Source organism: Oncorhynchus mykiss, chromosome 7, assembly GCF_013265735.2.
Source record: "Oncorhynchus mykiss isolate Arlee chromosome 7, USDA_OmykA_1.1, whole genome shotgun sequence".
Lineage (NCBI taxonomy): Eukaryota > Metazoa > Chordata > Actinopteri > Salmoniformes > Salmonidae > Oncorhynchus > Oncorhynchus mykiss.
The window spans coordinates 13,053,086-13,075,244 of NC_048571.1; the positions used below are offsets into that span (position 1 = coordinate 13,053,086).

Sequence of the window (22,159 nt, forward strand, 5' to 3'; positions counted from 1 at the left end):
TGGAAAGGCACACACCTGTCTATATAAGGTCCCACAGTTGACAGTGCATGTCAGAGAAAAAACCAAGCCATGAGGTCGGAGCACAGATCTGGGGAAGGGTACAAAAAAATGTCTGCGGCATTGAAGGTTCCCAAGGACACAGTGGCCTCCATCATTCTTACATGGAAGAAGTTTGGAACCACCGAGACTCTTCCTAGAGCTGGCCGCCCGGCCAAACTGAGCAATAGGGGGAGAAGAGCAACCAAGAACACGATGGTCACTCTTAAAAGGCTCCAGAGTTCCTCTGTGGAGATGTGAGAACCTTCCAGAAGAAAAATCGTCTCTGCAATACTCCACAAATCAGGTCTTTATGGTAGTGGCCAGACTGAAGCCACTCCTCAGTAAAAGGCACATGACTGCCCGCTTCGAGTTTACCAAAAGGCACCTAAGACTCTCAGACCATGAGAAACAAGATTCTCTGGTCTGATAAAACAAGGATTGAACTGTTTGGCCTGAATGCCAAGTGTCACTTCTGGAGGAAACCTGGCACCATCCCTACAGTGAAGCATGGTGGCGGCAGCATCATGCTGTGGGGATGTGTTTCAGAGGCAGGGACTGGGAGACTAGTCAGGATCGAGGGAGAGTTGAATGGAGCAAATACAGAGTAGATCCTTGGTGAAAACCTGCTCCAAAGTGCTCAGGACCTCAGACTCGGGCAAAGGTTCACATTCCAACAGGACAACGACCCTAAGCACATAGCCAAGACAACGCAGGAGTGGCAGTCAGAGCCCGGACTTGAACCTGATCTAACATCTCTGGAGAGACCTGAAAATAGCTGTGCAGCGACGCTCCCCATCCAACCTGACAGAGCTTGAGAGGATCAACAGAGAAGAAGGGGATAAACTCCCCAAATACAGGTGTGTCAAGCTTGTAGCGTCATACCCAAGAAGACTGGAGGCTGTAATCACTGCCAAAGGTGAGTAAAGGGTCTGAATACTGCTAAAATGTAAATAAACAACTGGTTTTACTTTCTCATTATGGGGTGTCGATTGAGGGAAATAAAACAATTGAATCAATTTTAGAAGAAGGCTGTAACATAACAAAACGTGGAAAAGGTCAAGGGGTCTGAATACTTTCTGGATGCGCTGTAAACTCCTCAGCACACTCACCAGTATCATCTCGACAACATTCAGTATTTATGTTTTTTTCTCGAATTCTATGGTTTTTACTAGATTACTTGTAGTTTTTCATGTTGTTTGTCTGTCATTTTTGTAATGACTTGGTGCTGCCTATCTTGGCCAGGACGCTCTTGAAAAAGAGATTTTAAATCTCAATGAGCCCTTCCTGGTTAAAAAAAATAAATAAAAAAAAAATAAAAAAAATTGCCCATGTCTTTCGACTGCTCCTCTCCTCTCTCCCTTTCTCCTCTCCTCTCTCCCTTTCTCCTCTCCTCTCTCCCTTTCTCCTCTCCTCTCTCCCTTTCTCCTCTCCTCTCTCCCTTTCTCCTCTCCTCTCTCCCTTTCTCCTCTCCTCTCTCCCTTTCTCCTCTCCTCTCTCCCTTTCTCCTCTCCTCTCTCCCTTTCTCCTCTCCTCTCTCCCTCCTCCTCTCTTCTCTCAACTCCTCCTCTCCCTCCTCCTCTCCTCTTTCAACTCCTCCTCTCCTCTCCTCACCCGTCATTTCAAAACGTCTTTCTGACATCACAGCGAAGGTCAATCAGTGTGACCGTCATCTTCCCGTGTGATTAAGCTTAGTGACAGGCAGAAAAACCCCTCTTTTATAGACTGAACATGACTCTCTTTGACTGCATCTCCCTTTGACGTGTGTCACACAACACTGTCTGTCTGCATCTGATGATTGTGTGTGGGTGTGTTTGGTGATGCTGTGTGTGAGTGACTGTTGCTATATGTATTTATTTGTGCGTGGGGGTCAGTCTGTTGGCCGGATTCAAGCTAACCTCTGCTTTTGCAAAGAAGTAGTGTGTGTGTGCCGTTATCAATTCATGTCTATTATTATCAGAGTGTGTGTGTTTTTGTGTCTGCAACGTTTTCATTGTGTGTGTGTGTGTGTGTGTGTGCGTGGTCTGGGCCAACTTTGTGTTGGAGACAGGCTTTTGGCCCTCCTGCGTCAGAGAGTCTTTCTCTGTGGGCCCCTGAGCAAACACATTAAGAAGAATCTTATCACTGCTTATACAGCGACGAGCTGACACACACTCACAAACACACACAATGGCGAGCCTGACGCCAAACACGCCAAATGTCATCACTCCGCTAAGAAGGTGCGGGCGGGATTACAAGAAATTAGCAGCCCCCTAATTGGGCAACGGCGAGGTGTTGGTTTGGCCCGTCTTGAAGGAACCGTTGGGTTTATAAAGAGAGGATGGGACAGGTCTACGTTAGAAGCGACAAGAGCTAAATTTGCACACGCACCTCTGCACACACACACTCTCGACAAGCCTTCTTCACAGAGGCGCATCGCTGCTGAACGACAAGTGTGTGTACGACAAACAAGTTAGTGACTTCAGAGACAGAAATTAAGAAACAGACTTTGGACAAGAAGACTAACAGACACCCAAATGATTGGCTGAACACTGACCCCCAGGAGACATACATGTTCTCTCAACGTGCAGCTAAAGAAGACGACAGAGCTAACTCAGTTCTTTGAGACTAAAACGAGACCTTGTTGGTACCCGAAGACCTGAGCTTTAGAACCAGACCAGTACTTGTGGTTGAAGCCCAGAAGCTGTGGTCAGAATTGGTTCAGAAACGGTCAGAAGTTCCAGTAAGAAGGTGCAGTCATGCAGAAAGTATCTGTGGTCCTGTTGGTGGGAGTCCTGACGGTGCTGGTGACTCTGTGGGCTGGAGTGGACACAGCCCCCACCCTGCTGACTGACAGAGGTAAGGAAAGAGGGATGGAGGGATGGGATGGAGACTTAAGGGATTGAGGGAGGATAGAAGATGGGTGAGAGTCGAGGTATAAAGAGAACATGGAGGGAAATTATGATGGACAGAAAGAATGGAAGGGAATGGAGAGAATGAGTGGCTGAAGGGAGAGTGAAGGGATGGGATGGAGAAGGTGAAGGAAGAGAAGGATGGAGAGATCACGGTTAAGGATGAAGATGGCTGAATTAAAGTATTCAGGGAGCATAGATTAAGAATTTGTGGCTCACACTCCTCTCTTCCTATAATACTTTCCTCGCCCACACAATGACGAATTATCCTTTGAGTTTGTCCTATGTACACACACACACAAACAAATGCAAGCAAGCATACACACACACACACACACTCAAAGCCGCTCGTGTCCACTCTCCACTTCGACACTAGCTGACATTGGTACTGGGTGATTCCATGGCGTTGCTATGGGACCGCTGTGACGTTCAGAGGGTCTTTAAGGTGGCCACACAACAATACGGCTCAGTTGACACAGTGACCCTCTGAAGACCGTGGACAGACAGAAAGCTGAGAAAGGCTGGGAATTTTGTCTACATTACACAACAGACTGTCTAGAGCTGAGACTTGGTCTGTCTCTGAGCTGTTGGGGTTTGGTGGAATCAATCAATCACATTTTATTTGTAGGACACTTTCTACGAATAGCAACCCTGGCCTGACCCACCATGGAGCACACAGAGGAGAAAGGTCAATGTGTCATCATCCAGAATCATTATGGGAGGCATTATAGAATGAGGATGGCATTCTGCCAGGCGTTGAATATGACTCTGAGACCACAGAATGTTCATGTGTGTCTGTAATGTTGTCTTTCAGGAGACATAAAGCTAACAGGTCCAGCTAGAGTCGACTCAAATGTGCAAGAGAGAACGGAACCGTCAACGGTCAACGCTTCTAAAACACTGATGACCACCATCCCTGTTGGTCGAGAAAAGACATCCACACCCACCAGCAGTCTGGATAGACGATTGAAGATGGATCCGGTGACGAGCAGTCCAGATAGACGAGCCCAGATCCTGAAGATGCTGTCAGCGCTGGAGGAACTCAGCAGGGCGATCAACAGCACTCTGAGCACACGGATGACCATGATGCCCAGAGGGTCAGCAAACGGCAGAAATTCAGGAAAGAAGAAGAAAGCGGTAAATCAATGCTGTTTGTGTTTGTGATATTCCTACCTGCCTTGGGATAGAATAGTTACTTTCACACCAGGATGTGTTTTAGAAAGTAATACATCTAATGGAGTGATAGGGGCAATAGTGCAACTTTTCTCAATTCTACGGCCAAATCAACTCAATATTTTGTTTAATGTTACTTTAAATGTGATTTGGCCATTTTTTTTTTTTTACATTGCACTTTTGCCCCTGTCACCTCCATTGATTGCTAGCTAGTGATTGGATAAAGCTACCTGATGTTTGTAGTGGCTGTTTAAAGATAAAGTAACCATGGAATACAGTTTGTCTTTGCCCGTAGACTACTTTCAGGGTGTGGAACCATCTTACATTAAGTTGTGAACCTAATCTTCTCCTTTATAAAATGTTAAATACTGTACCTGTGATACATCATTTGAAAGGATCCTCCTGTCTGCTTGGAACTAAAGTGTGACTTCTTCTATTCCTGTACTGAAGGTAGCTGAGGTGGATAGAGTGAAAACCACCACAGTGCTTCCTGTGGATGTTGGAGGTAGCGTCACTGCATCCCGGCCCAGCACTGACGGCATAGACAGCCTGAGTGGCCGAAACTTCAAGAAGTCCCTCCCACAGCAACCCAAGAAGCCCAACAACAAGAGAGGTGATAGCAAGGGGTCAAAAGTCAATCAGGAAGTCCTTGTCACTGGTTTCATGTTTTGTCATGTTTACTAATATCTGAAGATACTGCTCAACTTCCTAATCTCCTTCTCTTTCTCTCCAACAGTGTGTTTCTGGAAGTACTGCTCCCAAAACTGATCCTCCACACGACCCTGACAAACACCCCTATAAACATCCATGGTACCCTCCAAACCAACATTCCCCCCACCCTGCACCCGGGCACTAGGCAACCAATGCGGCGAGGCATCGGATGCCTGGCGCCACCACTGACCTTTTCATTGGCTCATGAATAACAGTACTGACCAATCAGGTTGCCCCATCATCGACGTGTGTACTTGTGCCTATGTGCACGAAAGTCTGTTAACCGTTTATAGAAGAGAAAATGCTGTGTGTGATCTCTAATAAAGATGACCCGAGCATGATAAAACTATAGGACAATAAAGACACGTTTATTTTTCTACAGATCCCTCTCTCTCTCTCTCGCTCTCTCAGTTGTTCATTATGGAATGACCAATATGTCCAAAATAACCAAAATGACTGAAACTGTGTGCAGCTGGCTGCTAAAGATGATGTTGAGGGCAGATGTATTGCTGTTTTTTGAGGGGCTCACAAGATCATTTGAAAGGGTTCGAGGCATCATCGCAAAGCTGAGAGACTATTGTCTTAAAGGTTATGTACACATTGGTTGTATAATGTAATGTTACTGGACTGCTTACATTGGTGGTAGAGATTTACATAAGAGATTTACACACTTCTTGCAAAACTCTAGAATTCCTGGAGAGGATGTCCCCATGGTAACCCATGGTGGCACTGTAAACTACGTTTGTTGATATTAGGGCTTTTACGCTTTGGTTCCACAGAAGAGTCAGTTGTACCGTTGCCTTGGTGACTGTGGGTGACTGGGTTGAGGTTTAAAGGGAAAGTTCACCCCATATTCAAAAGTCTGTCAGTTGTCATACATCAAAAGATACACAAAGCAAGGTAACAAAAATATCAAAGACAAATCACTGTTCTGAAATCAGTTTAATAAAGTCTCCTCTGGTGAGGATTATAAGGCGAGTACACAGGGTTGTGTCAGTATTTGTTTGGTGCATAGAGAGATACAGTACACACTTCCGCCACAATCAAAATGGCTTCCGATTCAACCTGCATGTTCAGGAAGGCCCAAACAGGTGAGCTTCTCAACAGGAAGCCCCACCCACAATCCTGTTATGGTCAATAGAAATCGATATAAATGGTATTAAAGCAGATTTGCTTTTACAAAACGCACAAATAGATAAGTCAGACCTTGACATCAAAAAGCTTTTTACTATTGATTATTATTCACCCATAGATGGCCAAAATAAGACGGGGGAGAAACTAATGAAAAGTGAATTTATAAAGGATATGTATGTTAATTTTTAGACATAGGTTAATACTGTGATCAAGGCCAAAGTGTTGCATATTCATATAAGTATGGCGTGTCTACCTGTGCTCTGCTATACCTCTAAGACACAGAGGTTATAACACTCTAATGAATGCTTATGGCTGCTTTAGGACAGTTTTACAATGTTGCAGATAGTAGATAGTACTATACGCTGTTAGAGTTCGTACTCTAGGTTTCTAACAGTGTCTGTGTCTTCAATGACACCATACAGCTGTATTATAGTGCACCACAGAGGGCTTTCGCCAAAAGGAATGGATGTGAAATGGGTGCAGACCTCTGTCTAGTGGTCTTACATTCACAGCAGCCATGGCACTACATATGAGTGCCGTCCAACCCAACTGGTGAGTGTACAAAGACACACACACACACACAATTTGGAATTGGGCCTTCTCAGTCTCTCTCTCCTCCCCCTCTCGCTATTTGATTCGTTTGGCCACATCTATGTAGGCAAATTCGATTTCGCGCTCAACAGGACAGGTGTTAGTAAACTCTTCCCTCTTGTAGGCGTGGTTCAGATAGCGCCACACCCCCTCCATCTCCACCGGGATCTCAAAGCCACGGTACTTCCTGGCCACCACCTGGGACAGGACCGAGACACAGGTGATGTCATGAAAGAGACCAGGAAGAAGCCTAAACATGGGAATCACTTTGAGAGAAACAAATCACAACTCATATGAATCAGTGATAGAGGTCAGTGTTGATGTGAGAATTTAGAGGATATAAGTCATTCAAGTAGTTCCTTTAAAATGTGTAGTCTGGGCAGCAGGATCTTTATAATGTGTAGTCTGGGCAGCAGTATCTTTATAATGTGTAGTCTGGGCAGCAGTACCTTTATAATGTGTAGTCTGGGAAGCAGTACCTTTATAATGTGTAGTCTGGGCAGCAGTACCTTTATAATGTGTAGTCTGGGGAGCAGTACCTTTATAATGTGTAGTCTGGGCAGCAGTACCTTTATAATGTGTAGTCTGGGCAGCAGTACCTTTATAATGTGTAGTCTAGGCAGTAGTAACAGTATAACGTGTAGTATAGGCAGCAGTACCTTTGTAATGTGTAGTCTGGGCAGTAGTACCTTTATACTGTGTAGTCTAGGCAGCAGTACCTTTATAATGTGTAGTCTGGGCAGCAGTACCTTTATAATGTGTAGTCTGGGGAGTAGTACCTGTATAATGTGTAGTCTGGGCAGCAGTACCTTAATAATGTGTAGTCTGGGAAGCAGTACCTTTATAATGTGTAGTCTGGGAAGCAGTACCTTTATAATGTGTAGTCTGGGCAGCAGTACCTTTATAATGTGTAGTCTGGGATGCAGTACCTTTACAATGTGTAGTCTGGGATGCAGTACCTTTATAATGTGTAGTCTGGGCAGCAGTACCTTTATAATGTGTAGTCTGGGATGCAGTACCTTTATAATGTGTAGTTAAGGCAACAGTACCTTTATAATGTGTAGTCTGGGCAGCAGTACCTTTATAATGTGTAGTCTGGGTAGCAGTCCCTTTATAATGTGTAGTCTGGGCAGCAGTACCTTTATAATGTGTAGTCTGGGCAGCAGTACCTTTATAATGTGTAGTCTGGGCAGCAGTACCTTTATAATGTGTAGTTAAGGCAGCAGTACCTTTATAATGTGTAGTCTGGGTAGCAGTACCTTTATAATGTGTAGTCTGGGTAGCAGTACCTTTATAATGTGTAGTTAAGGCAGCAGTACCTTTATAATGTGTAGTCTGGGCAGCAGTACCTTTATAATGTGTATTTAAGGCAGCAGTACCTTTATAATGTGTAGTCTGGGTAGCAGTACCTTTATAATGTGTAGTCTGGGCAGCAGTACCTTTATAATGTGTAGTCTGGGCAGCAGTACCTTTATAATGTGTAGTCTGGGTAGCAGTACCTTTATAATGTGTAGTCTGGGCAGCAGTACCTTTATAATGTGTAGTTAAGGCAGTAGTACCTTTATAATGTGTAGTCTGGGCAGCAGTACCTTTATAATGTGTAGTCTGGGCAGCAGTATCTTTATAATGTGTAGTCTGGGCAGCAGTACCTTTATAATGTGTAGTCTGGGCAGCAGTACCTTTATAATGAGTAGTCTGGGCAGCAGTACCTTTATAATGTGTAGTCTGGGCAGCAGTACCTTTATAATGTGTAGTCTGGGCAGCAGTACCTTTATAATGTGTAGTCTGGGCAGCAGTACCTTTATAATGTGTAGTCTGGGCAGCAGTACCTTTATAATGTGTAGTCTGGGCAGCAGTACCTTTATAATGTGTAGTCTGGGCAGCAGTACCTTTATAATGTGTAGTCTGGGCAGCAGTACCTTTATAATGTGTAGTCTGGGTTGCAGTACCTTTATAATGTGTAGTCTGGGCAGCAGTACCTTTATAATGTGTAGTCTGGGAAGCAGTACCTTTATAATGTGTAGTCTAGGCAGCAGTACCTTTATAATGTGTAGTCTGGGCAGCAGTACCTTTATACTGTGTAGTCTGGGCAGCAGTACCTTTATAATGTGTAGTCTGGGCAGTAGTACCTTTATAATGTATAGTCTGGGCAGCAGTACCTTTATAATGTGTAGTCTAGGCAGTAGTACCTTTATAATGTGTAGTCTGGGCAGAGGTACCTTTATAATGTGTAGTCTGGGCAGCAGTACCTTTATAATGTGTAGTCTGGGCAGCAGTACCTTTATAATGTGTAGTTAAGGCAGCAGTACCTTTATAATGTGTAGTCTGGGCAGCAGTACCTTTATAATGTGTAGTCTGGGCAGAGGAACCTTTATAATGTGTAGTCTGGGCAGCAGTACCTTTATAATGTGTAGTCTGGGCAGTAGTACCTTTATAATGTGTAGTTAAGGCAGCAGTACCTTTATAATGTGTAGTCTGGGTAGCAGTACCTTTATAATGTGTAGTCTGGGCAGCAGTACCTTTATAACGTGTTGTCTGGGCAGCAGTACCTTTATAATGTGTAGTCTGGGCAGCAATACCTTTATAATGTGTAGTCTGGGCAGCAGAACCTTTATAATGTGTAGTCTGGGGAGCAGTACCTTTATAATGTGTAGTCTGGGCAGCAGAACCTTTATAATGTGTAGTCTGGGCAGCAGAACCTTTATAATGTGTAGTCTGGGGAGCAGTACCTTTATAATGTGTAGTTAAGGAAGCAGTACCTTTATAATGTGTAGTCTAGGCAGCAGTACCTTTATAATGTGTAGTCTGGGCAGCAGTACCTTTATAATGTGTAGTCTGGGCAGCAGTACCTTTATAATGTGTAGTCTGGGCAGCAGTACCTTTATAATGTGTAGTCTGGGCAGCAGGCTGGTTGTATTGGTACTAGTACCTTTATAATGTGTAGTCTGGGCAGCAAGGTGGGTATTATTGGCAGCAGTACCTTTATAATGTGTAGTCTGGGCAGTAGTACCTTTATAATGTGTAGTCTGGGCAGCAGTACCTTTATAATGTGTAGTCTGGGCAGTAGTACCTTTATAATGTGTAGTCTGGGCAGCAGTACCTTTATAATGTGTAGTCTGGGCAGCAGTACCTTTATAATGTGTAGTCTAGGCAGCAGTACCTTTATAATGTGTAGTCTGGGAAGCAGTACTTTTATAATGTGTAGTCTAGACAGCAGTACCTTTATAATGTGTAGTCTAGACAGCAGTACCTTTATAATGTTTAGTCTGGGCAGCAGTACCTTTCTAATGTGTAGTCTGGGAAGCAGTACCTTTATAATGTGTAGTCTGGGAAGCAGTACCTTTATAATGTGTAGTCTGGGCAGCAGTACCTTTATAATGTGTAGTTAAGGCAGCAGTACCTTTATAATGTGTAGTCTGGGCAGCAGTACCTTTATAATGTGTAGTTAAGGCAGCAGTACCTTTATAATGTGTAGTTAAGGCAGCAGTACCTTTATAATGTGTAGTCTGGTTAGCAGTACCTTTATAATGTGTAGTCTGGGTAGCAGTACCTTTATAATGTGTAGTCTGGGCAGCAGTACCTTTATAATGTGTAGTCTGGGCAGCAGTACCTTTATAATGTGTAGTCTAGGCAGCAGTACCTTTACAATGTGTAGTCTGGGCAGCAGTACCTTTATAATGTGTAGTCTAGGCAGCAGTAACAGTATAATGTGTAGTCTAGACAGCAGTACCTTTATAATGTGTAGTCTGGGAAGCAGTACCTTTATAATGTGTAGTCTGGGCAGCAGTACCTTTATAATGTGTAGTCTGGGCAGCAGTACCTTTATAATGTGTAGTCTGGGCAGCAGTACCTTTATAATGTGTAGTCTGAGCAGCAGGCTGGTAGTATTGGTACCTAGTACCTTTATAATGTGTAGTCTGGGCAGCAGTACCTTTATAATGTGTAGTCTGGGCAGTAGTACCTTTATAATGTGTAGTCTGGGCAGCAGTACCTTTATAATGTGTAGTCTGGGCAGCAGTACCTTTATAATGTGTAGTCTGGGCAGCAGGCTGGTTGTATTGGTACTAGTACCTTTATAATGTGTAGTCTGGGCATTAAGGTGGGTATTATTGGCAGCAGTACCTTTATAATTTGTAGTCTGGGCAGTAGTACCTTTATAATGTGTAGTCTAGGCAGCAGTACCTGTATAATGTGTAGTCTGGGCAGCAGTACCTTTATAATGTGTAGTCTGGGGAGCAGTACCTTTATAATGTGTAGTCTGGGCAGCAGTACCTTTATAATGTGTAGTCTGGGCAGCAGTACCTTTATAATGTGTAGTCTGGGCAGCAGTACCTTTATAATGTGTAGTCTAGGCAGCAGTACCTTTATAATGTGTAGTCTGGGAAGCAGTACTTTTATAATGTGTAGTCTAGACAGCAGTACCTTTATAATGTGTAGTCTAGACAGCAGTACCTTTATAATGTTTAGTCTGGGCAGCAGTACCTTTCTAATGTGTAGTCTGGGAAGCAGTACCTTTATAATGTGTAGTCTGGGAAGCAGTACCTTTATAATGTGTAGTCTGGGCAGCAGTACCTTTATAATGTGTAGTTAAGGCAGCAGTAACTTTATAATGTGTAGTCTGGGCAGCAGTACCTTTATAATGTGTAGTCTGGGTAGCAGTACCTTTATAATGTGTAGTCTGGGCAGCAGTACCTTTATAATGTGTAGTCTGGGCAGCAGTACCTTTATAATGTGTAGTCTAGGCAGCAGTACCTTTACAATGTGTAGTCTGGGCAGCAGTACCTTTATAATGTGTAGTCTAGGCAGCAGTAACAGTATAATGTGTAGTCTAGACAGCAGTACCTTTATAATGTGTAGTCTGGGAAGCAGTACCTTTATAATGTGTAGTCTGGGCAGCAGTACCTTTATAATGTGTAGTCTGGGCAGCAGTACCTTTATAATGTGTAGTCTGAGCAGCAGGCTGGTAGTATTGGTACCTAGTACCTTTATAATGTGTAGTCTGGGCAGCAGTACCTTTATAATGTGTAGTCTGGGCAGTAGTACCTTTATAATGTGTAGTCTGGGCAGCAGTACCTTTATAATGTGTAGTCTGGGCAGCAGTACCTTTATAATGTGTAGTCTGGGCAGCAGGCTGGTTGTATTGGTACTAGTACCTTTATAATGTGTAGTCTGGGCATTAAGGTGGGTATTATTGGCAGCAGTACCTTTATAATTTGTAGTCTGGGCAGTAGTACCTTTATAATGTGTAGTCTAGGCAGCAGTACCTGTATAATGTGTAGTCTGGGCAGCAGTACCTTTATAATGTGTAGTCTGGGGAGCAGTACCTTTATAATGTGTAGTCTGGGCAGCAGTACCTTTATAATGTGTAGTCTGGGCAGCAGTACCTTTATAATGTGTAGTCTGGGCAGCAGTACCTTTATAATGTGTAGTCTAGGCAGCAGTACCTTTATAATGTGTAGTCTGGGAAGCAGTACTTTTATAATGTGTAGTCTAGACAGCAGTACCTTTATAATGTGTAGTCTAGACAGCAGTACCTTTATAATGTTTAGTCTGGGCAGCAGTACCTTTCTAATGTGTAGTCTGGGAAGCAGTACCTTTATAATGTGTAGTCTGGGAAGCAGTACCTTTATAATGTGTAGTCTGGGCAGCAGTACCTTTATAATGTGTAGTTAAGGCAGCAGTAACTTTATAATGTGTAGTCTGGGCAGCAGTACCTTTATAATGTGTAGTCTGGGTAGCAGTACCTTTATAATGTGTAGTCTGGGCAGCAGTACCTTTATAATGTGTAGTCTGGGCAGCAGTACCTTTATAATGTGTAGTCTAGGCAGCAGTACCTTTACAATGTGTAGTCTGGGCAGCAGTACCTTTATAATGTGTAGTCTAGGCAGCAGTAACAGTATAATGTGTAGTCTAGACAGCAGTACCTTTATAATGTGTAGTCTGGGAAGCAGTACCTTTATAATGTGTAGTCTGGGCAGCAGTACCTTTATAATGTGTAGTCTGGGCAGCAGTACCTTTATAATGTGTAGTCTGGGCAGCAGTACCTTTATAATGTGTAGTCTGAGCAGCAGGCTGGTAGTATTGGTACCTAGTACCTTTATAATGTGTAGTCTGGGCAGCAGTACCTTTATAATGTGTAGTCTGGGCAGTAGTACCTTTATAATGTGTAGTCTGGGCAGCAGTACCTTTATAATGTGTAGCCTGGGCAGCAGTACCTTTACAATGTGTAGTCTGGGAAGCAGTACCTTTATAATGTGTAGTCTGGGCAGCAGTACCTTTATAATATGTAGTCTAGGCAGCAGTACCTTTATAATGTGTAGTCTGGGCAGCAGTACCTTTATAATGTGTAGTCTGGGAAGCAGTACCTTTATAATGTGTAGTTTGGGCAGCAGGTTGCAGTCTGCCAGCGTGAGGTCAGGTCCATCCAGGAAGCAGCGTGTGGACTCCTGAGGGTCTTCTGTGCTGTTGGCATCGATCTCCTCCGGCAGGGGGGTCCTCAGGAATTCATCCAGTCGCCTGAGAGACTTCAACAGGGCCTTCTCCAGGCCTTCACCCCCCCCCCCCCCCCCACACACACACACACACGCACACACACACACAGGGTATACAGTGAGTGAACACAGACAGACAGAGATGCAAACACACAGACATTGTAATCACAGTCAGAGACACACAGGCTACAGTGTAAACACGCAAGCACACAGTACACACATGCAGTACAAACAAACTTGCACGCACGCACACACAAACACACACACAAACACAAGCCTTACCGTCGTTGGTATCTTTGCGGGGGTTCTTGATGTAGGCAGAGAACTTGGAGAACACATCTATACCTGCGGTGTTTGACTCTGGGTGTTTAGTCGCCAACTTGGGGTACCTGAGAAAGATATATCAGACATCAGGATTGGTCAGTTGAATCCAGGAAGTGGTTGTTTGATTGACAGGCAATAGACAGGAAGTGGTGAGTGAGTACCGTGGTGGCGTGAGTTTTTCCTCAATGAACTCTTCTATCTTGTTGACGTCGACCTTCACCTCCCCATTAAATGTGACGAATGGAGGGTTGGTCCCCGGGGCCAGGTCCTGCAGGTCCGCCGGTTTCCTGGGTAACACATTATTACAAGGTTCTTACAGGGCTCCTGTGTCAGGGAACCCACATAAACATCATCCAGCATTGATGGCTGAATGTCTTTAGAAAGTATTTCAAACCCTGTTGATCTTGATATAGAACACAACTGATTGATTGATAGATGTATTGGCCGATGGGATTATCCATACCTTTTGAGGTCGACTGTGGTGACGTTGAAGATAACTCCCTTCAGCCACAGGATCATGAAGAGGCGCTGGGAGAACGGACAGTTCCCGATGCTCTCACCATCACTGCCAGCCTAAGTAGGAGACACACAAAAGGTTCAGTCCAACTCATACACACACAGTTCAAATACATACAGTACATACAACAGGCCCCAATCACAAATGCCCTGGTCATTATTCCCTGTCTGGTAAAACACACTACCACAACACGTTGAATCGGCCCTGACGATCTCTTGCCACTAAAGGTCCTCAACAAACCTGAGAGATCATCAACAACACTAGCACCACCAGCAGCACCAGCACCAGCAACAACAGCACCACACCCATCAGCACCACCAGCAGCACCAGTAACAACAATAGCACCACCACCATCAGCACCACCACCACCATCAGCACCACCAGCAGCAGCAGCAACAACAGGACCACCAGCAGCACCATCAGCAGCAGCAACAACAACAGAACCACCACCATCAGCACCACCAGCAGCAGCAACAACAACAACAGCACGACCACCAGCAGCAGCAACAAAAGCACCACCAGCAGCAACAACAACAGCAGCACCACCAGCAGCAGCAACAGTATCACCACCAGCAACAACAACAACAGCACCACCACCAGCAACAACAACAGTAACACTACCAGCAGAAGCAACAACAGCACCACCAGCAGCAACAACAACAGCACCACCAGCAGCAACAACAACAGCACCAGCACCAGAAACAACAGTACCACCACCAGCAGCAGCAACAACAGTACCACCAGCAGCAACAACAACAGTACCACCACCAGCAGCAGCAACAGTACCACCACCAGCAGCAGCAACAACAACAGTATCACCACCAGCAACAACAGTACCACCACCAGCAGCACCAGCAACAGCACCACCACCACCAGCAACAACTACAGCACCAACACCAGCAACAACAACAACAGCACCACCACCAGCAACAACAACAGCACCAGCAGCATCAAATTCCTTCATACTTCAAGCTCAACTCTTACCTTGACAAACAGCTCGATAGTTGGGAACCCCAGCTTTTTGGCTGCTATGTCAAACCAGGCCATGGTGACAACACAAGTCAAGGTATCAGTTTATGGACTCATAACCTAGAGGTCCAAAGACACAGCCCGATCCATAAATCAATCTGCCTCCAATCAGTCAGGTTCTGTCAGCGAAACTCGTGAAAGTTACTGTCTCTGTCTGGGCTGACTGAGACCAGACCGGGTCTGAGGGTTCTGTAGCTGTGGGTGTCCATGATTGGGGTGGTAAGATCGATGGGAGGTGGGTTTAGATATGAAGAGCAGGACAGTGAGACGTTTTGCACAGCACAATCCCTCTTTGTTAGCCACACACGGCTAGCATAATAGACACACTGTTTGGGTGTTTTCCCTGTCTGGTGGGTGTCTTTCGTTTACTTTGATAGATTGTAGTTCTGATGTGTTGATTTCAGCTACAGGTACTGACATAATGAATTAATAATAGCCCATGCCAAACAGAGAACAGCGTGTAAACTTGTTTAGATACGTAATCAGGTCCATGTGCCCCTCTACAATAATTTCTTCCTGATGCAAAAGTTTCAGTTTATGATTCCAGTAAAATTATCTCATTCACTGCCCTAATAACCTACAATGCAGAAACTCAACTTCTTTTGGTACACCAGGATACGTTTTTATCAATCCTCAAACAACAGCAACAATAGGCCCCAACTGACTGACCCAGAGTCTGTGGGTATGGTGTCAGTGTAGGCTGGCGGAACAGTGTGAGGTCTGTTCTGGGGTCAGTGTGTGGGAGTTGATGGAATCCTCAGGCCTGTTCTGACCCTGTTGGAAAAGGGCAATGTGTTTCTCACACACACACACGCTCACACACACACGCCCGCACGCACGCACTCACACACACACACACACACACACACACACACACACACACACACACACACACACACACACACACACACACACACACACACATACACACATACACACACACACTGAAAACGTACTCCTCGTAGGCAACCAACCATACTGTGCATGCATATCATAGAAGTACCTCATTGGGTAGAAAGTTGTCAACAACATAAAGAGGATCGTTTGATCATGTATATTTCTACTGAGATCATTACAAACACAACCAAGTCCGACTCATCACACTTCAACTCCGACCCCAAAACTCATGGCAATAGGTGACCATTCAGGTGTGCTGTGTGACTTTGTTACCATAGTGACAACAACAGCGGACCAATAAGTCAAATATCTGCATGTGTGTTGGCGGAGTGGGCCCTGTCACCCCCTCTTGTCTCCAGATTGTCCCCAGACACCCCAGTCAGCTCCATTACCAGCAGGCCTGATAATCAGCTTATTGTCAGAGAGAAAGAGAGAGGTGGGGGGAGAAGGGGAGAGAGAGAGAGGGGGAGAGAAAGAGAAAGAGAGAGAAAGAGAGAGAGGGGCGAGAAGGGGGGAGAGAGAAAGAGAGAGAGTGGAGGGGAGAGAGAGAAAGAGAGAGAGAGAGAGAGAGAGAGAGGGGAGGGAGAAAGAGAGAGAATGTAAAAAATAATTTCCTCCATGTTTTCCTTGACTCTCTAACTCTGGTGAAAGCCACAGTTGGAGCTTGCTCCTGCCTCCTGCCTCCCCTGACCTTGGCCATGGAGCATACCTACAATTGCTCTCACACCAAGAGCAAGACAAAGGCGTCTATTGTATTATGTGAGCAGGCGCCCCAGGAGAACAGGCCAGGATATTAGGACATTTTCCCCAAGGCTTAATCCTTCAGCTGGGCGCCAGGGCACCTTCATCAAACACTGGAATGTGCCTTTGTTGTGTTGGTCACGTCCTGGGTCCATGGCATGCAGCCCTCCAGACCTACAACGCCATAACAACATGCCCATTTTTAGCGGGGTTTTATCTAGGAGATCTGATGGTTGGCACACATATTATGTAGCACATGTGGGAGTCAAATCCACAACCCTGGGGTTGCTATAGAGAGCCACACTCCAACCAATTGAGCCAAAGTAGGTACCATGTCAGGTAACTTTTTAATACAGGCTTTTTATAGACAACTGACCAGAAATGCATGGCTCAAAGCAATACAGTCACGGCTAGAATGGAGCGTAATGATGTAGTGGCTCAATGTAGTGCTCTCCACCTAGTCCTCAAAGCACTTTACATTGATAGTGGGCCACAGGTGATGCTACGGCAGCCATTTTGCACCAGAACACTCACCAACAACACTACTAGAATGCCCTAACACACACGCACGCATGGGACAATGGGGCCGGCAAGACTGTGTGTGTGTGTGTGTGCCTCCGTGTAACTATGTGTGTGCGTGTGTGTGCGTATGTGTGTCTGTGAATCTGTGCGTGTGTGTGTGTGCAATCAGCTAAAGAGGGGTAAAATTACAGTAGGATATCACTCTCTTAATGGGATGAGATAAGGAGATCACAGTGGGATCACAGGCAACCCAGCGACATGACTCCCACATGACTCCCACACACAATCACACACAACCCCAACAAAACACCTCACATGCAATCATAACACAGGGAATATTACACAACATGCCTCACACCCAAACCGTAAGTATGCTTGATGTTTCCTTAGCAACCAATTTTCAAAATGGCGGTGTGTTTTTGAATAAAGTCCAGCAGGCTAATACTTTACTGGCCAGACACACAGACCCTCTTCTTTCCTTACTACACCACCTCTGACCTGCAGGGCCAAACAGTGTCTTTATTACGACGTAAATTAAGTTACCTGCTAACTACTCCCTTACAGTATATTTTCCGGGCCAACATCATTGTATGTTGCCATGTCGCTACACTAGTTGGTAAAGAAGAACAGGCCACAGAATGTAGGCTAATGATAACAACAACGTCCTCTCTCTCTCAACGACTCCCGACAGGTGGCCATTTCAAGTTGTCAAATCGCATTACTTTAAACCAGCCAGAGGAGAATCAACCACAACAACAGAACAATGTTTGGAGCTTTGAGCGAACAGTGTCTGAGCTAGCCTTTATGACCAACTGAACATGACCATAGACCAGACACTAATATGATTAGCCACTAAGTAGCTAAGATAAGCTAAAATGTGGGCTAGGGCTAGTGGCTGGCATGGGTTTTCCTATGATGCTAGCTAGCACGGTACACGTAGCCCCATTTGTAATCTATAGAACAGGATGACAGGAAAGTTCCATTACGAGCTAAGTAGATAATTCTCGAGGATTCCGAAACACTGATTTGATTACCAGATGAGAGAGGGAGACAGATAGAGAGCGAAGGAAGAGAGATTGTCCCTTATTAAAGCCTCTTCTAAGAGAAGGGGTGGGTTTGTATTGTTGTGACATGTGGACAGATACATCTTGTAGCCGTTACCTGAATAGAAGCTACACTTGACTTTAAATACATGCTAAACTATATCCTGCCACAAGTGGAGATGCCAATACACGGAGACAATGGCGGAGAGATCTGTACATCTTAGACCACACCCCTCAGTGTTCTTCAGTCCTGGTCCAGAGCACCCACAGGATGTGCAAGGTAACACACCTGATTCAGGTAATCAGCTGATCGATACAGCTCTACAGGACCAGGGAGCACTGGGGTCTGTTCAGGAAGATGCAACATAAGATGCAATTGTGTCAGCTTTATTCATCACAGGTCTATCTGCAACGTTCTTAACGTCATAGCTAACCCATAGTTAACCCTTGGTGCTACTGTACCTTGACATAGAGGGAGATCTCGTACTCCTGGGGGTCCGAACTGTCGCTGTCTTCCCCATGAGGAGTTGGGCTCTGCAGCCTCACAGACTTCTTTGGCGTCTTCTCCTCCCCCTGCGCCTCCTTCTCTTTCTTCACCTCTATCTTCACCTCTGTCCTCTGGTGCATGAACGTGGGCACCTCGTCCATGACCACCACCTTCTTCTTCTTTTTCTTCACCTGCTCCTCTCTCCTCTTCGGGGAAAGTACCTCCTCTTTGAGCACAGACTTCAGCTCCTTTATCCAGTCCTCCCTCCTCCCGGGGGTCTGCGCTTCCTCTGGGGACAACTTCTTAATCCCGTCCTCCTTCCGCCCAGGGGTCTGCACCTCCTCTGGGGACAACTTCTTAATCCAGTCCTCCCTCCACCCAGGGGTCTGCGCCTCCTCTGAGGCCTCCTTCTTGATCCAGTCGTCGCTTCTTCTGCGGGTCTGCGCCTCCTCTGGAGACAACTTCTTAATCCAATCCTCCCTCCTCCCGGGGGTCTGCGCCTCCTCTGGGGCCTTTTTGATCCAGTCATCGCTCCTTCTGCGGGTCTGCACCTCCTCTGGGGCCTCCTTTTTGGCCCAGTCCTCCCTCCTCCAGGGGGTCTGCGCCTCCTCTGGGGCCGCCTTTTTGTTCCAGTCGTTGCTCCCTCTGCGGGTCTGCGCCTCCTCTGGGGCCTCCTTCTTGTTCCAGTCGTTGCTCCCTCTGCGGGTCTGCGCCTCCTCTGGGGCCCCCTTCTTGTTCCAGTCGTTGCTCCCTCTGCGGGTCTGTACCTCCTCTGGGGCCGCCTTCTTGTTCCAGTCGTTGCTCCCTCTGCGGGGTGTCACCCTAACTCTTTTTACTGTCACCTCCTCTTTCATTTCTCCTTGTTTCAGCCTTGTGGGAGATAGCAGCATCTCATTCAGCAGTTGTCGTTTCACCTCCTCTGTTCCAGGGAACCCATTCTCTATCCAGGCTTTGTGACCTTTGACCCCTAGCTCCACCTCTTCTTTCTTCTCTTTCCTTCTTTCCTTCGCTGTGTATTCCTTCCCAAACTTTACTGGCTCATCCTTAGTGGCAGGCCCTGGCTGTTCTACTCTCTTGCTGCATCCCTCTAATGCAGATTTAGACTCATCCTCAATGAGATCTTCTGGCTCTTCCGCCATCTCAATCGCTCCCTCTGACTGTGAGTCTAGATTATCGTCAATGTTTGTCACTGGCTGTTCCTCCAACTCACCCCCTCCCTCTGCTCCTCCCGTCCCTATCTCTGAGACTGGGACCAGATTATCCATCTCTTCAGCCCCTCCCACCTCTGCAGCTCCGGGCTCATCCAGAATGACCTCTCCTGGCTGTTCTTTCTCCATGTCTCCTTCCTCCTCAAGCTCGAAAGCCTCCTCAACATGCTCTAAATCCTTGTCATCGTCCTCCTGTGTAGCTCCTGCTGAACCCTTGAGTATCTGTACCTGTGGCTGAGCTACAACTTTGTCTTCTTTCTCTTCCCCCTCTTCTCTGTTAGCATTATCAGGCTCTAAAGCCTTTTCCGTCTGTTCCTCCATACTGCCACCTCTTCTCACTTCCTCTGCTATGTCTACATTATCCTTCTTCTTTTGCTCCTCATCTATTTTGCTGCCTCCTGTGTCCATCCCCAACACCGCATTATCCCCAACCTGTCGCGGTTCTTCCCTCTCCCCACCACCTCTCTCCACTGCCCTATCACTGTCACCCTCTTCCACCTGTAGCTGTTGTTTTGTCTGTTGTAAACCTCCCTCCTCTTTAGAGCCGTTCTCACCCTCCTGACTCTCATTGGGCTGTATCAGTAGCTGTGGCTTGCTCTTGCTCCCTCCCTCAACAGGTGGAGTGACAACATCCTGTGGCTGTTGAGCTGTGGTTGCCTGACTCTTGACGACTCCAAGCTCTATGAACTCCTTGGTAACGAACAACGGGGGCTGGTGCTCTGTCGCTTGATGCCCCTCCTCTTTTTTCTCTAAAACTGCTTTAGTTGTCTCTCCCTGTTCTTCTGTAACAGGGCTTTTAACCTCCTCCTCTTTTTTCTCTGTACTCTTCTCACTTCCCTGCTGGTTCTCATCCCTTTCTTCTTGTGAAACCTGTAGATTTTGTGCCAATTTATTGTTACTTTCCTCACTCTCTCCTTCATTGTCATTGGCTGGCTGATGTTTAGGCTCCTCTTCCTGTCCTTCCTCCTGCCGTGTCCCTCTGACCTCATCACTAGTGGACACAGTTTGACAGTCCTCAGTCACTTGACTCCCACTTTCATCACTCACTCTTACTATGCCATCATCATTAGTCACCTGGCTGATGGACATCTCTGCATCCTGACCGCCACTATGCTCTCCCTTCGCTAACTCATCTGTAGTGGATGTGGTTTCTGGCTTTCGACTCTCATTACATAGCTCTTCTTTACTCTCCACCTCATCATTAGTTGACGGGGCTGGCGGTTCTGTTGTCGTCAAACCAACATTGTCCTCTGTCTTCTCTGTCTCATCAATAGGCAAAACGATTTGTGCCTTTTCTGCCTCTGGATATGTGTCCTCGTCTTTTGTCTCTACCTCATCATTAATGGACTCAGTTTCAGGTAAACTAGGGGATGGTGGGGGGTGAGGAGGTTCTCTCTCCACTATTTCTCTCTTTTTGTCCGCCCCTGCTGACTCCTCTCTCTCAGTGAACTTCTCTTCTTCAACAGCCTCTACAGATTTCTCCTGCTCCTCTTCAATTACAACAACTGTCACTGTCAGCTCCCCCTCCCCTTTATCTCCCTCTCTCTTTTCCTGTAAACCAATCTCTTCTTCAATCCCCCTCTCCCCCTCCTCTCCCTCCTTTCCTCCGCTCCCGCTAGCTTGCATCGTCACTTCGAAATGATCAGGTGCACCTTCCCCCTCACCTGCCATCCCAATGTCCTCCATGTCCTCACCCACCTCCTCCCCCAGTTCTAACACCTCCTCTGCTAGTTCTACATCCTCCTCCTCCTCCTCTTCATCTCGTTGTCTCTGTCTGTCCGGGTTGGTACAGGTTCCTATAGGGCTGTGGATGATGGCTCCATTGGAGAGGTCCGGGCTGAGGCCATTAGCTTCAGACTGTTCCATGGTTACTGGAAGACCAACACTGGGAAGGAGTGTGTTCAAGGTTCCAACGAGTATGTGTCCAGGAGTTCAAGCCAAGTTTGAGAAAGTTAGATAAGTGTGTGTTTGTAGGTTCCACAGACGCACACACAGCTTCTAGTTGTCGCTGCCTGGGGCTCCAATCTGTAATTAGTGCCTGTGTCCAGTTGGTCAAAGTACAATCTCTCTCTCTCTCTCTCTCTCTCTCTCTCTCTCTCTCTCTCTCTCAAGGATTAGGCTGAGTTTCAGAAGTTGATCCCCACATGACCAGCCTGCCTAATTAAAATCCGCCCAGAGCCTATACCCCCCCCCCCCAGCCCAGCCCAGCCCAGCCCAGCCCAGCTCCAGAGCCCATATCCCTCCCCATACCCCAGGCCCCTCTACTCCACTCCAACCCCCATCCATTCAACCACTTCCCTAACAATCTCCTCCTCCCAATGGCTGCCTCCATACATGGCTGGACCCGCCCCCCCCCCCACCAAT

At 46.2% G+C, this 22,159-nt stretch overlaps 2 protein-coding genes across 4 annotated transcripts; one reads left to right on the forward strand and one right to left on the reverse strand.

The window, feature by feature from the left end:
- The first annotated feature begins 2,371 nt into the window (after positions 1–2,371).
- On the forward strand, positions 2,372–5,741 carry LOC110527327. The gene is made up of 4 exons (XM_021608525.2): positions 2,372–2,874; positions 3,742–4,064; positions 4,551–4,713; positions 4,837–5,741. The coding sequence occupies exons 1-4, from the start codon at positions 2,775–2,777 to the stop codon at positions 4,866–4,868; spliced, it is 618 nt and encodes a 205-aa protein (XP_021464200.2). The 5' UTR covers positions 2,372–2,774; the 3' UTR covers positions 4,869–5,741.
- LOC110497060 (chloride intracellular channel protein 4) lies at positions 5,735–21,864 on the reverse strand. Of its 3 annotated transcripts, XM_036982623.1 has the most exons (7): positions 18,563–21,864; positions 18,390–18,446; positions 13,815–13,924; positions 13,513–13,638; positions 13,310–13,416; positions 12,902–13,083; positions 5,735–6,734 (listed from the first exon to the last, which is right to left on the reverse strand). In XM_036982623.1, exons 1-7 carry the CDS (start codon positions 21,659–21,661, stop codon positions 6,573–6,575), a joined length of 3,843 nt encoding a protein of 1,280 aa, XP_036838518.1. In that variant the 5' UTR covers positions 21,662–21,864; the 3' UTR covers positions 5,735–6,572. The 3 variants fall into 3 exon arrangements, with proteins under 3 accessions (XP_036838518.1, XP_036838519.1, XP_036838520.1); XM_036982624.1 differs by lacking the exon at positions 18,390–18,446 and having other exon boundaries at positions 18,563–21,863; XM_036982625.1 differs by lacking the exons at positions 18,390–18,446; positions 18,563–21,864 and adding an exon at positions 14,853–15,674.
- Positions 21,865–22,159: the final 295 nt, after the last annotated feature.

Excerpts from the sequence above, each read along its gene's own strand:
- LOC110527327 (XM_021608525.2), top strand. The coding sequence starts at position 2,775 with ATGCAGAAAGTATCTGTGGTCCTGTTGGTGGGAGTCCTGACGGTGCTG. Across the intron at positions 2,875-3,741 it reads CACCCTGCTGACTGACAGAG|GAGACATAAAGCTAACAGGT; the intron begins GTAAGGAAAGAG and ends GTTGTCTTTCAG. Across the intron at positions 4,065-4,550 it reads CAGGAAAGAAGAAGAAAGCG|GTAGCTGAGGTGGATAGAGT; the intron begins GTAAATCAATGC and ends CCTGTACTGAAG.
- LOC110497060 (XM_036982623.1), bottom strand. The coding sequence starts at position 21,661 with ATGGAACAGTCTGAAGCTAATGGCCTCAGCCCGGACCTCTCCAATGGA. Across the intron at positions 18,447-18,562 it reads AGATCTCCCTCTATGTCAAG|ACCCCAGTGCTCCCTGGTCC; the intron begins GTACAGTAGCAC and ends CTTCCTGAACAG. Across the intron at positions 13,925-18,389 it reads CAGCTGATTACCTGAATCAG|GCTGGCAGTGATGGTGAGAG; the intron begins GTGTGTTACCTT and ends TCTCCTACTTAG.